This window comes from Coptis chinensis, chromosome 6 (assembly GCF_015680905.1).
Source record: "Coptis chinensis isolate HL-2020 chromosome 6, ASM1568090v1, whole genome shotgun sequence".
Taxonomy (NCBI): domain Eukaryota; kingdom Viridiplantae; phylum Streptophyta; class Magnoliopsida; order Ranunculales; family Ranunculaceae; genus Coptis; species Coptis chinensis.
The window spans coordinates 75536492-75551386 of record NC_141461.1 but is presented as its reverse complement, the minus strand read 5'-3'; the positions used below and the strand labels follow the sequence as shown (position 1 = coordinate 75551386).

General features: G+C 39.3%; 1 protein-coding gene and 1 pseudogene across 4 annotated transcripts; one reads left to right on the top strand and one right to left on the bottom strand.

Moving 5' to 3' along the window:
- The first annotated feature begins 4473 nt into the window (after positions 1 to 4473).
- On the top strand, positions 4474 to 6618 carry LOC147494480 (uncharacterized). Of its 4 annotated transcripts, XM_086565531.1 has the most exons (8): positions 4474 to 4720; positions 5168 to 5270; positions 5401 to 5520; positions 5608 to 5651; positions 5785 to 5869; positions 5957 to 6041; positions 6134 to 6190; positions 6300 to 6618. In XM_086565531.1, the coding sequence occupies exons 4-8, from the start codon at positions 5621 to 5623 to the stop codon at positions 6372 to 6374; spliced, it is 333 nt and encodes a 110-aa protein (XP_086421657.1). In that variant the 5' UTR covers positions 4474 to 4720; positions 5168 to 5270; positions 5401 to 5520; positions 5608 to 5620; the 3' UTR covers positions 6375 to 6618. The 4 variants fall into 4 exon arrangements, with proteins under 4 accessions (XP_086421657.1, XP_086421659.1, XP_086421658.1 ...); XM_086565533.1 differs by lacking the exon at positions 5168 to 5270 and having other exon boundaries at positions 4520 to 4720; XM_086565532.1 differs by lacking the exon at positions 4474 to 4720 and having other exon boundaries at positions 5150 to 5270.
- A 1412-nt stretch (positions 6619 to 8030) lies between these two features.
- On the bottom strand, positions 8031 to 9076 carry LOC147494479 (fructose-bisphosphate aldolase 1, cytoplasmic pseudogene; annotated as a pseudogene).
- Positions 9077 to 14895: the final 5819 nt, after the last annotated feature.

Sequence of the window (14895 nt, the reverse complement as noted above, 5' to 3'; positions counted from 1 at the left end):
AGCAGTATTGGGAGGCAGTGAAATGGGTACTAAGGTACTTGAAGTGTACCTTGGATGTGGGATTAGTTTATGGTGGAGGCATTTGTTATGTCAGTGGGTATGTGGATTCAGATTATGCAGGTGATTTAGATAGATGACGATCGACTACTGGTTATGTGTTTATGATGCATGGTGCACCGGTTAGTTGGAGGTCTATGCTACAGGCTACGGTTGCTCTATCTACTATTGAGGCAGAGTATATGGTAGTGGCAGAGGCAGTGAAAGAGGCACTATGGCATCAAGGTCTTCTGGATGATATGGGTATTAAGCAGAATATTGTTGTTTTGTATTGTGATAGTTAGATTGCTATTCATTTGGAGAATAACCATGTTCATCATGCTCAGACCAAGCATATTGATGTCCGTTATCACTTTATACAGGATGTCGTTGAGGATGGTGATGTAGCACTTGAGAAAGTGGACACCCATGACAATCCTGCTGATATGTTGACAAAGGTTGTCACCGGAGTTAAGTTCCAACACTGTTTGGACTTGCTCCAAATCCTACATGCTTGCATGAGCCCTTTATGGGCATGGCCCTTCGGGGCAGTTGACTGCGAGTCTTCCTTGCTGGATGTGTTCCTATTGGATGTGTTCGGCTCAGTTTTATGTGTTAAAACCTCACCGAGGTAGAGAATGTAGAGAAAAAAAGGTGATTTTGCTTTTTCATATAGAAGACCTTAGCTCCTCCCTTTTGCTTGACAAGACAAAGGGTCGCTCATGCCTGCCTTGGTTGACTTCTAGGCTTTTCAGTGCACCCTGCGCTCCCTTTTGCCTTCACATGGGTGCGGGTCGCGCTCCACCGTATTTCAGCACGAATTTGACTTATTTCAGAAGTTTTCTGAAATAGTATAAAATATATGTTTTTTTTCTGTAGAAACCTAATTTAACCAAAACCAAGAAAGGAAGAGATTATAAGAAAGCAATTCTGTATGAGTTGAGTGTTCATTCTTTGTGAGTGAATTGAAAGACTTGTAATCTGTTACTCTGGACATCAAGGAAAACTTGGAACTCGCAGTGTGGACGTAGGCAAATTGCCGAGCCACGACATTCCACCATCCTACGGTTGGTGCGGAACAAATTAAACTGAGGGTATTCCCTTTCACCTTAGCCGATAAGGCGGCGTCTTGGTTAACGCCCAAAGCCTAATTCGTGGACTCGTGGGCTAAACTTGTTCACCTTTGTTTATGGAACATTTTACCCACCCCTAAAGACGGATGAGATGCTTTCCAAGATTCATTTCTTTCGACAAAATCCTCATGAATCATTTTCAGAGGCTTGAAATCGTTTCACCGATCTCCTTATAGAGTGTCCACATCATAACCTAGCGAAAGACACGTTAGTTCGTGCTTTTTTCAAAGGACTTCTACACCACCATAAAAAGTCCTTGACATAATGAATGGGGTAGTTTCTTAAGTAAAGGAGCCTCCTGAGGCTTATAAATTTTTAGAGGATCAAACTAAGCGAAATAACAACTGGGGGGGTAGTGACGATATCCACCGCTCCGCTAGTTCTTCTAATATAGTTAAGGCCGCTGGTATGTTTGAAATTAAACACGATCCCGAGCTTAAAACTCTAATCGAATCACTCACTAAAAAGGTAGAGGCCATTTCTGTTCAACAAAAGCCTATCCCCGTCATGAATGTAAATTCAAATCCATGTAGTTTCTGTTGGAGCCCTGAGCATCCCGACTTCCACTATCCTATAGCCTATGAACAAGCTTGTTCCATTAATAGTGAACCTAACGCCCCTTGGAGACAAAATCTCAACTTCGGTTGGAGAAATAACCAACACATCACACCTCCAGGGTACAATAATCAATATGTTAGGCCAACGCACAGTTTTATCCAAGCTCCACCACGACAAGGACAAGGTCAGGGTAATTATAATAATTATAACAACCAAGTGCAATCTCGACAAGGTCAAGCGCAAGGTCAAGGTAGTTATAATAATTATAATGCTAATAGAGGTATCGTTCCGGTAAATAATAACTATCAAAATCTGCCCATAAATAATTCACGCGAGATAGTTCCAGTCACACCACCCGTGATTACTACACCCACACAACCGGATCGTCTTGACACCTTCATACAAGTGAGCCAAAAACTTTTCCAAACCATGGCTCAATCTAACCAACAGCTTCTATAATCCGTTAATAATTTAAGCCAACAGTTGGCCCAAGATAAAGCCCAACCCAAAGGTGTGTTTCCAGGTCACGCAATACCTAATCCTAAAACAACAAACACAGCCTTTGAGGTAACCGATAATACTACTAGTAATGAATATGGAAATGTAGGTGAGCTAAATGCCATCACCACCTCCGCTCGGGCAGAGTGGTTGATAACAAAGTAACTATGCCTATAGTTACCCCACCAAGAGCCCCTACACCGCTATTTTCCTAGATACCGAAATAGAAACCCAAGAGCCTACCACCGTGTAGGTACCGCCACAACACAACCTAAGAAACAGAAAAAGCCAAGGTTAAATATCCAGGGGATACCATTGCTAAATATAGAGAGAAACCACCGTTTCCACAAAAATTAGCCATGTTAACTAGGGATACAAATTATGAGGAGATTAGGGACGTTTTCAAGAATCTAACTATAAACCTTCCCTTCCTCGAAGCTATTAAAAAGCTACCACACCATGCTAAGTTTCTTAAGGAGTTGTGTACTACTAGGCATAAGACCAATATACCAAAAGACGCCTTTTTAACAAAACAATTCCCAACTCTATCTGAACATAATGGAATTGTTAAGTACAAGGACCCTGTTCGTCCTACTGTACAATGCACCTTAGGAGATTCCTATATAACGACCGCGTTATTAGACCTGGGGGCTAGTGTTAACTTACTCCCATTTTATTTGTATAGACAAATAGGTCTAGACGAGATGCAACCCACTAAAATGACGTTGCAATTAGCTGATCGGTCTATTAAGTATTCTAAGAGTGTGGTCGAAAATGTGCTGGTAAAAGTTCAGGATTTTTACTATCCGGCTGATTTTGTCATCCTCGATACAGAAGTCGCTAACGACTCTGTCCCGATCATCTTAGGGAGTCCTTTCCTGGCAATTGCCAATGCACTCATTAATTGCCACGATGGTTCAATGTCTATGTCTTTTGGCCATCTTCTTTGTTTGAAGTAAATGTTTTAAAACAAAGACACATTTACCCGATTAGCCTATGGATGGAGAGGTTAGCATGATCGAGAGCTTAAACTCGAGATTATTTCAACAACATGTTCCCTGATAATCATATGCCCAAATTTCTTTCCTTTGGAAGTTCAGACTCCAACATTTTCATCCCTACACTAGTCGATACAAATATTATGGATGAGGACGAGATAGATGACTTTCTCAAAGATATAGAGGACTACCATAGTAATATGGATATGACCAATCTAGATGAGGAATTCGATGAGTTTCTTAGAGCAGGTGATGATTCACCCTATCAAGAACTACTTTGCACAACATCCACCTCGACTCCCCTCCTTCCACCCTTTTCAAAGGAATCTCAAGTTTGCACTTTCGATCATTTTGTTTCTCCTGTGCTTCATAATTTTTTAAATCCACCTAGTAAACAAATACTTCAGAAGAACAAATCATTTGACACCTTCAATTTTAGACTTGAAACAATCCCTACCTACACCATGAATGAGTTTTGTGATAAACCCACATCCTCATTGTTTACATGCTTTCCTTCTACAACTTATCCATATCCACCATATCTTCCACAACCATTCACTTTTCCACACTTATTCACTAGGACACCCTCTCGTTCAAAAATGAAAAAGAAGGTGAATGCTAGGTTACGTTATAGGTCTATCCGACTTCGCTGTCATTTCACTAGGTTGCGTCATAGGAAATCTTGGTGCTTGATTGTGTTTGGATATGTTTTCTGTGATATTTATTTATGGAATGATCCACAACTATTTCGGTTGTTGATATATGATAAACTGCATGTTCATACATATGTTTAGATAAAGTCTCGAGTATCTGACTATAAATGACTCAATTTTTTGTGTTTGGTGCATTTCCTTTCATTTCCATATATTGGTGAGTGCACCATTAAGGTAACCGGGCCCTCCCTATGGAGTGTGTGGCTGTAAGTACCGGATCCTAAGTCCACGTTTAACATAATTCACGTTTTCTACTCTTTCATATTTTCTCGGATTTTTGAGTCATGTTTCTCTATGGGGTGAATTATGTCCTTATTGCTTATTGTTTTTTCTTATAAAAGTAATATATATATATATATATATATATATATATATATATCGGTTTGTCTAGAGTGCCACTCTTATAGTGAAACTCTTATCTCACACTCCTCTTGAACCGTCGGATTACATCCTGATCTCAAAGGATCTAAAAGCTAAAAATCTTTGGCCCAATACAAAACAAATGGGGGTATATCGGTCATTTCAGTACAAAATCTCAAATCCAAAATTTTTGGTCGACTTCTTCTCCATTTCCCACCCCTTCTTCTCCAGCAAAATTTGGATCTCTCTCTCCCCCATCTTCTTCTCCTCACTCACTCGCTCACTCCCTCCTCACAAAAATTTGGATCTAAAAGCTAAAAACGATCTCCAAATCCAAACCCATAGAAAATTGAAAATCGAAACCGAAACCGAAAATGGAAAATGGAAACCGAAAATTGAAATCAACAATAAAACACTGTCTATGGTAAGATCTAATGTTTTTTATTTTATTTTTTATTTAGATCTGTTGTAAAATGTTCAAGATATTAAATTTATATTGATTTAGATCTTTTGTAAACTGTTTAATATGTTAGTAGTAGTTGGAAGAATGTGGAATTTTTTATGATATAAGTTAGTACAATTAGGATTTGATCTGACTTTGGATGGTTTTAGATTGAGTCGAGCGATTATGAATCCATTCAGCTATCTAAGGGTTCAATTCCTTCTATTTTTATGTTGTATCATGATGAATATGTAAAGTTGTGAACCATAATTTAGTTTCGCATTTCATTCATTTAATTTCCTTTAATGTATAAATTTGAACACTCAATCCGATTTTAGCCAAAGCGTCCAGTTAACTATTTAGTCAGTAACTGATATATTCTTTCTCCCTTGGTACATGTCCTTTGCGACCTCCTTCACACTTGTGTAGTGCCTTATGATGCTGATAAAGTCCTCTTTGTTCATTAGCTTACTAGCAGTGGCAGAATCTAGACAAGGCTATAGCCTCATCAAATGATCAATTTGATTTTGAGGTTTCCTTCCCTTCACTGCTTCGATCTCATTGTTGTACTGCTATTTTACTTAGTTACATTTCAATGGATAACTAGACTATATTTTACAGGTTAGTTACATTTCTACAGATAACGAGACTATATTTTACAGGTCAGGTGGCACCCTTATTTCCTGAATCCTTCAGCTCCAAAAGAAGGTGTTGTTAAGAAAGTTCATTACAGGGAGAAATTTGGACCTCAATCTGAAAGAATAAAAGCTCGAATGGCTGAGGTTTTTCTTCCGTTCTTTTTATCTATATATACTGTGTGTTTCTTTGGTCCAATGCATTTGGTGTTAATGAGGTTTTGAATCATGTAGGTGTTCCGTGGTCATGGTCTTGACTACGATGTGGATGGGCTCACGTAAGCTTGAATCAAACTTTAATTCCAATCGTTACAAATAGATGAATCAAGAAACTGCTAAATTAACACCGACCGATATGCTTAAATATGTAGGGAAACACTTTAGATAACCACAGACTCATAACATTTGCAGGGCATCAGGGTTACGATAAGCAAAATGCTCTTGTGGAGGAGTTGCACCTCGGCTATTTCACCCAGGGGAAGTATATAGGAGACAAGTGCTCATTCTGTGATCATAGCCCGACAATGGTTTGCAGTTTTTATTTTAGAAATATTAACAGTGTGACTCTTTGTAACTGATGCAGGGAGTTTCTTGTAGAAGCTGCTAAAAAGGTTGGAATAGAAGGAGCAGCGGAGTTTCTTGATGACCCTAATAAGGGAGTCCAAGAGGTCTATTCTCCATAAACAAATAGGTTTTTTCTTACATTTACACTTATTATTTTCTTTTTAAAACTGACATTCTTCTTGGTGGTTATCTGAAGGTTTACGCTGAACTTGAGAAGTACTCCGACCACATAACAGGCGTTCCATACTATGTGGTATGTGCTCCATCTCATCATTATTCTCACTAAGAAGTAAAAGAAAATTTTCCTTCTGTTGATATTATGGATTTTTTTTTTTGCCTTACTAAGACGATTCTTCTGACAGATCAATGGAAAAAACAAGCTCAGTGGCGGCCAACCCCCTGAGGTCTTTGCAAGAGCTTTTCAGGCAGCTGACTAAATCAATGTAACTAGGGTGCATTTGTTGGAGATTTGTACCTTACCTTTGTTCAGCTTTGAAAAATAAATTGGTTTGGATTCGAGGACGCAGTTGTTTATGTACTCTATTGATCTGTCCCCGGGCATATTATGTATTCTATTGAAGCATTCTGTCTCCGGGCATATTATGTATTCTATTGGAGCATTATGTCTCCGAGCATATTGAAACGGACTGCGCATTTTGGGATGTAATGGTGATTTTAACATGACATTTGTCTATTGTGATATAGTAGCTAACCATAATTCTTAACTTAAATTTAGTCAACTTAAAGCTCTTCGGTTCGCATTAAGCCAAGCAAATACAAATTGAACTGCACTTGCCGCCCGAAATATATAATGTCATTGATGGCCACTTACGTTCCTCGAGGAGGATTGTGATTCCAGTGTACACCATGAACTACCAAATAGTGCGTGTAATAAAAATTTGAAGGATGTACATGAATGCCCATTGAGCGCCAAGTCCAGAATTGAATAATCTTAGGATGTGTTTGATTTGTAGGAATATAGTTCCGTGGGGGAACTGCCATTTTATATGTTTCGTTTGATTCAGAAACTCAGAGATACAGGACAGAGAAACCATGCTCAAAAATTGCATTTTGCCAAGTTCGACTGTTGAAAACACGTATTTTTTACAATCCATATGCACACTTCGTTTGAGACCAACTTAGTTGACAATGTTATTTATCTTGGATATTCACAAATTGTACAATTTCTTCACTTCCCCTTCAGTTTTCTTTACCCGTTGGTCTTTCCGTCCACACCATTTGGACTTAGTCCCAAACAGACACGCCATTTTTTTTGCAAGTTTAAAGTCCAAACGGCATGGCCACACCGTTTGGCCTTAGTCTCAAACGGCATGGCCACACCGTTTGGCCTTAGTACCAAACGGTATGGCCATGCCGTTTGGGACTAAGTCCAATGGTGTGGCCATGCCGTTTAGGACAAAGTCCAAACAGACACGCCATTTTTTTTTGCAAGTTCAAAGTCCAAACGGCATGGCCACACCGTTTGGACTTAGTTCCAAAAGGCATGGCCCACCGTTTGGTATTATGCCGTTACTAAGTCCAACGGTGTGGCCATGCCGTTTGGGACAAAGTCCAAACAGAACCGCCATATTTTTTGCAAGTTCAAAGTCAAACGGCATGGCCACACCGCTTGGCCTTAGTCTCAAACGGTGTGGCCATGCCGTTTGGAACTAAGTCCAAACGGTGTGGCCATGCCGCTTTGGGACTAAGTCCAAACAAACATGCCATGCCGTTTGGGACAAAGTCCAAACAGACCGCGCCATTTTTTGCAAGTTCAAATCCAAACGATATGGCCACACCGTTTGACTTACCCAAACCGTTCAAGAGGCAAAAAACAGATCTTTTGTGTTTTGGCAAAAACATTGCGTCTTGCATTAGATTTTTGTGTTTTGGTAAATAACATTGGGATTTTTGTTGATAACATTGGGATTTTTGTGTTCTGCATTAGAGATACTAATAGAGATAACATTGGGACATTAGAGATAACATTGGGACAATGTTCTGCATTAGATTATTAATAGAGATACTTCGATGTGACAAATTAAAATGCGCAAATTGTTGGAGAGCACAACAGTCAACACATACACTATAAAGAGGTTCAAAAAAGAGCAAAACATAAAATTCATCAGAGAAAGCATTAAAACAAGACAAATCACTTGGAGAGAAACATTCGAACTCAACAAACATGCCCCCCAAAATTATTAAATCAACCTCACTCAACTATGCAGGAAAAAAGATCTAAACACTAAGCCTTAAAGACAGACTTTATCTCCAAATTTTTCCCTCATATCTACTCATAAAATCGCAATACTAAAACACAAAACTTCATCAGTACTTGTAATCCTTGACATGAAGGCCTTCTGAAGCACCATCTCCAACAGCTGCATCACCCTTGTAGGTACCAAGGGTGGCCTCTGAGTTTGCCTTACACCTTGCGAGGAAGGCAGCCTGCGCCTTCTCCACATTTTCCACTTTTCCAGACCATGCCTTGAGACTCTGGCTGGAGAGCACGTCCAAAGGAGAATGAGAGTGACCATGGCTTCTTTCCTTTGAGCTGGTTCATTGCATTAAGGTTAATTGTGGCCTGCTCTTCATTCTGTCACCGACAAGAACACCACCTGCGAGAGAACAATTTGGGGGCATTGTTTGTTTACAAGGCACACACCTGTGTATTCAAAGAATGACCTCTCAGGGGCTACCTTCTTGGCATCGTAACCGGGAGTCACCATGTTGGGCTTCAATAGAGTTCCCTTGAGCGTAACCTTGTGGTCATTCAATGCCTTGTAACAGGCAGACAAGTACTCGCTTTAGTCACATCGGACAACGGTCAATGTCATGAGATCCATCAACCAAGATCTCGGCTCAACGATTGGAACCAAACCATTTTCTTGACGATGATGGCATACCTGGCCAAACCATTAGCATTCTCATTAATTGATGCTTGGATAGACGCTTCCCAATTGTTCCAATAGACTCATCAAGCAAGAAAGGATACCCTTCCGGGGTGTACATTGGCAATGAGTTCATCTACAAGGTTAGAAAAAGGAGGATTATTAAAAATTCAGAAAGGCACAAATTAATGGATATATAATCATAGCCTAAAACCTTAAAAAGTAAATAAATATTTACAACCGCCCATTGATTAGAAACAAACAGAAATCACCGATTAGAAAACAAAATAAACACTTTGATCATTTCTTCTATGGATAAATTGGAGAAAAAATAAAAACAAATCAAGCCAAACAAGAACTTGCGTAACCAAAGAAAAGACATTCAACCTACACCCTGAAGCCACTAATAACAACTTTAAAACAGGCTATCTGAAATTTGCACATATTCAAGTTTGCAAATTTCCATTTTATATTAGTAACAATAAATAAAATGTGGACAGCTATGGAAATAACAATAGATAAAGATGGTCAAATCAACCGCTGCAAATGAACTCTCACAATAATCACTTAAAATTCCACATTCTTCCAACTACTACTAACATATTAAATAGTTTACAAAAGATCTAAATCAATATAAATTTAATATCTTGAACATTTTACAACAGATCTAAATAAAAAATAAAATAAAAAACATTAGATCTTACCATAGACAGTGTTTTATTGTTGATTTCAATTTTCGGTTTCCATTTTCCATTTTCGGTTTCGGTTTCGATTTTCAATTTTCTATGGGTTTGGATTTGGAGATCGTTTTTAGCTTTTAGATCCAAATTTTTGTGAGGAGAGGAGCGAAAGTGAGTGAGGAGGAGAAGAAGATGGGGAGAGAGAGATCCAAATTTTGCTTTGGAGAAGAAGGGTTGGGCTGGAGAAGAAGTCGACCAAAATTTTGGATTTGAGATTTTTTTTATGCGAAATGACCGATATACCCCCATTTGTTTTTGTATTGGGCCAAAGATTTTTAGCTTTTAGATCTTTTGAGATCGGGATGTAATCCGGCGGTTCAAGAGGAGTGTGAGATAAAAGTGTCACTATAAGAGTGGCACTCTAGACAAACCGATATATATATATATATATATATATATATATATATATATATATATATATATATATATATATATATATATATATATATATATATATATTAAAGAATAAACATAGTAATCTAGGAAGTCTCGGGAATCTGACGTTAAAAGACCCACTTAAAAAACAAATTTTCTAAACTTTGTTGTAAAAAATTTGTTTGGGGGTGGGGTGTTCGTGTTTCCGTCCTAGAATGTTTTATGTCCCATTAGAGTTGCTTAGGCCGTTTAATTGTATTCTGACACCGGTTGACATAATCTATGAATTTAGAGTTCATTCGTTAGCATAACGTACGTCATGCACGCACTTCGAGGCATTTCCACTATCTTATATGTCATCCATAGTCGGAATAGAGTGTTTTATAGATCATTGGATTGGAAATTCTCTCCTGATCATTTCCATATCTCATTCGCAAAAATCGGACCGGTAACGAAGCGGCAAATTTAGTTTGAAGTCGCGCTAAAAATCGAAAAATTCGAAAAATTTGAATTGGGCTTGGGCCCAACCCGCGCGCACCTGCGCCCCTTACCTTCGCACCAACAGTCGCGTTCTTCACTTCTAAAAACCGCCATTAACAACCCAAAAGCTTCAAACCCTAACTAAAAAAATAAAATTAAAAAGAAAAACAATACACCCACGCCGAACATCAAAACACCACTCCAAATCTTCTCAAAAATGTACCACCACCACCTCCACCAATTTAAAGAATAAAAAACCACCGAAAAATAAAAAAATTCAAGCTGCCGCGCCACCACACCACCACCACCATCGTTTTTTTCAGTGAGGTTGTTCCTCATTGCTTCCTACACCTTCTACAAACCCCAAATCAGTTTAAACTCCAATGGCTCAACAACGTCAAATTTTACCGGAGCAAGTATTTACTGGCGACCACTTCGCGCCGTTTTACAGTGACGAAATGATTAGTAGAGATTGGAATAGCTTGTGGTACTCGACCCGCCTTTTTTACCACGAAGACTTAGTCCGACGGTTTTACAACACGAGGGAGTTGGAGGGGAGTAGAATTTTTGTTACGGTGGCGAAGAGGAGGAAGGAAGTAACTGCTGGGTTGTTGGCTGAGATTCTAGGCATTCCGCCTATAATCCATCTGGATGCCACGTTACAGGAGTCCCAATATAATGGGGTCGAGCCGTTGATGAACGTGACAGTTATCGAAGGGAACTACAATGCGAGCTCGCATTGTGTTTGCCAGGCATCCCTCAGAACCAACCAGCTGGCTCCAGCTCAGTGGATTGGTCGGAACGTCCTAGGAAATGAGAAGGTCAGCGACATCGGTCTGAACTGCCTCCACATTCTATGGATACTCCAGGAGCAGAACTCTAGGAGCAGAAGTACGAGTTATGTATCTTGGAGTTTTTGCTTAACATGATTAGGGGAGTAGGGAAGTCTATTGCACCTCTTCCTGTTTTGATAACCAAGATCATCTTTGAAGTTGAGAGCGACTCCGGCGTCGATAGGATTTACCTCACCCTACACGAAATCCTCGTATTTATAAGGATTGTGTCCAACGAGTTTGGAGGTTGCCCGAGGATATGGTAGAGGGGCGAGGAGGATGGTGGAAATGAGAATGACTCGGAGGATGAGGAGGACTTGACTTGTTTTGATGTCGATGCCTGAGAGGTGTTGGTCGATCTGCGAACGCATGGCTGTGATTCATCGTGGCATCGTTCACTCAACACTATCTCTGCGAAGACCTCCGACTCGACAGGCTACTATCCACCATAACCGAGATCCGTTACCCGTGAGAGGATGATGAGTGGGAACAGATGAGGACCGAGCTAGAAGCTCAGCCCGGTCTCGGGCGATATGCTTGCACGCTTCCCACCTCATGGGGATTCTCCTTCGAGGATACAAAGATCGAGACACGAGCCTCGTCGCCCGAAAAGATCGAATGGTGCTGGCCCATCGGGAGCTCAGGAGCCATCTCCTGAGCGTGTGCCCTCCGCTACCAGTACCGATGTGTTTAGGGATAGTATAGCTTGATGATGTTTATTTGTAGTTTTATTATTGTTAGTTATTTTAATGTAAGTTTTAATTCCGTATTTTGGATTTTGTAGTAAAAGGGCATTTAATGCCAATATTAATGTAATGTCGTTATTTTCATTGTGCGTGGTTGTTTAATATTGATCCCACCTTCCCAAATTGTTTGGGGGTGGTGTTATCTATTCCAGCATGAGTTTTATATGACCCTCGTTTTTAGAAGTTATTTCGGAGTCAGGGTGAGAATATGGCCGATTAGGCATATCTATGAATAAATATCATGGTAGGATGAAATCTCGATAAAATAGGTAGATTCTATCCTAAATTCAACCTAAAAGATACTAGGGTTGTTTTAAAATCAAGAATATGAGTTGTTTCCGTTTTCGGGTTTGGAAATTTTAGTATTTCCGGAAACTGGCGTAAAAACTTTTTGGCAACTTCCCGATCCGTTTTAGCAACTTAAAACCTATATAAACTTCATTCATTCTACACTCACAACCCACACTACACCTAACTTCCATCACTCACCTTTCACTCCCACGTTTCCCATGTTTCGTCTCATTTTTCCCGAATCATCACCTCGAGCGCACCTGCGCCCCCAGAGGAGCGCACTTTTCGCACCCTACTCATTTGTCAGAAATTTTGCACGGAGCGCACCCGCGTCAAGGTGAGCGCGACTCGCACTCAAACATTGGAACTTGAAAATCATCAGAGTGCACCCGCTAAGTGGAGCGCACCTGCGCCCTGACCTCCGTAAACATAAAAATTTCCAATTTTCTGCGGGTTGTTCCCGGATCATTTGCAGCTGTTCTAGAGCATCGTTTTGAGATGACATGTCATACAATAATACCGGAACAGTCTTTCAAAGATTTGTTCCAAAGCACTACTTATGGTGCTTGGTTTCGTGAGGCGATCACATACGTAGGCTGGGAACCGCTTATGGTAAGACCTGCTGAAATTTATTCTCCAACACTAGCATCTTATTTTTACGATAACTGCATTTTCTTTGAGAGACCGGATGGAGAACAAGTGTTCTCCATCAACATTAATGATGAACCAATGGAAATTACCAGGTTCTTGCTAGCATTTGTTCTTGGACTTGCTATGCCCGCTGAAATACAAGACCCATGGTGCTAATGGGTAGATAATATGCATGTCTACACTTATAAGTTTTTGCATGAGTCGTATGGGGCAGGCATTTTCCGTATCGAGGACCAAAGGGACTATAGCGTTGCCTTTGGTAGCCTGTCCATGAACATAGGAATTGTTATGTTTTGGATCATGCTAAACATTTTAGGGGAATGACGTTTTTCTTCTGTGAATGATGCCACTTGCAACGTCTTCCTTGCTTTAGCCACGGGACGTATGTGCCATGACCTTCCCAGAACCTTGATGTCTAGTTTAGCTTGAGCCCATAGCATGAGGCATAAATACCTTCTTATGCCTGTTCTAATTTTCCGTATTATGCTATGTTTCTTTCCTGTTTTTTGTACACGTTTCACGGATTGGATTACGGTCGACACTGTACGACCCACCAATAGTATTATTCGATCTTTCCATGCAATGACTTGGCAAGGGTGGAGGATACAACCTCATCAGGTTGCACCCTACACCCCGTCAGACCAAGTGGTGCTTAATAGGTTAGCAATAATAGATGATAAATGGCGGGAAGCCTAACAAATTATCATGGCATGGCAGGACAAGAAGGAACCTCACTTCTTTATAGAAGAAGATGATGAGGAGGATGATGAATAAAGCGGGAGATAAGGTAAGTTTTAATTCTAGTTAGTGTCTGCTTATGTCCCAAACAATTTGATTCTTGTTAACCCCATAATAGGTGGAACTCTTATAGAGTTGCGTCAGTTTTTTATTTCCTATATTAGTATGTTCTAACCTTGTTTTGCAGATGTTCCTGAATTTCACGCGCTTCAATGGTATTTTTCCTACCATCTTTATTTAAATGCTTTGAGGACAAAGCATGCTTCTTGTTCAGGCATAGAAACACGTGTAATTAAGGCATCTGTTAGGATATAGATAAGTATAATATGCACTTGTTTTCTAGTTAAAATTTCAAAAATTCAAAAATATAAATAAATAAGTTCATGCTATACACTAAGGAATATTGGTATTGTTTTCCTTCTCTATGCTCTTAATAATCTAGAAGTCTCACGTAGCTTTTGCATTAGAATAATTTTTAGAAACTTAGGTTAATATGTAGGTAATAATCTTTGCATCTATCTATAAATATATTACATGAGTATCTATGATTGTTAGCAATAAGTTTCTGAAATCTAGGCTAAAGTACTTATTCTACAAATCCTGTGAGAATATAGCCTAAAGCCTTATATGAGCGAAACATTTGAGAAATGACATAAGGGAGAAGTAAAATCCGGATAGAGAAATCACACGTCCACTTGCTTGATCACTATGCCATATCCTAAGCGAGAATTTAGGCCCTCTTTGGATCGATATAGCCAGAAATTCAAACCTATGAATTATTTTCCGCTAAGTAAGCCCTGAGCCTTTCTTTAGCCTTTCATAAACCACAAATCCTTTACCCCCTGTTACAAAACAAAACAAAATAAAAAAAATTCAACCTACCCAATTTAGATAAGTCTAATAATAGAATGAGGAAGAAAGAAGAAGAGAAAAACCTGTGTAAACAAAAGTTAGTTAATTGCTTTAGAAAATAAAGAAAAGAAGTTTCCATCCAAAGAAAAAAAATAGAAATAAATAAAAACTCCAAAAATAGAATAAAAGGTAGTCAAAAGCCAAAGAAAAGAAAAAGAAAAATATGGCTAAGGATGGAAACAAAGTGTATAAGCAAAAGTAAAGAACAAGGTTTTCTCTAGTTACATAATATGAAGACTCTATTATCTCAGACTTGTCCTTTTTGAATATCCATTTCCTTCATTCTTAAACCATCTCCTAA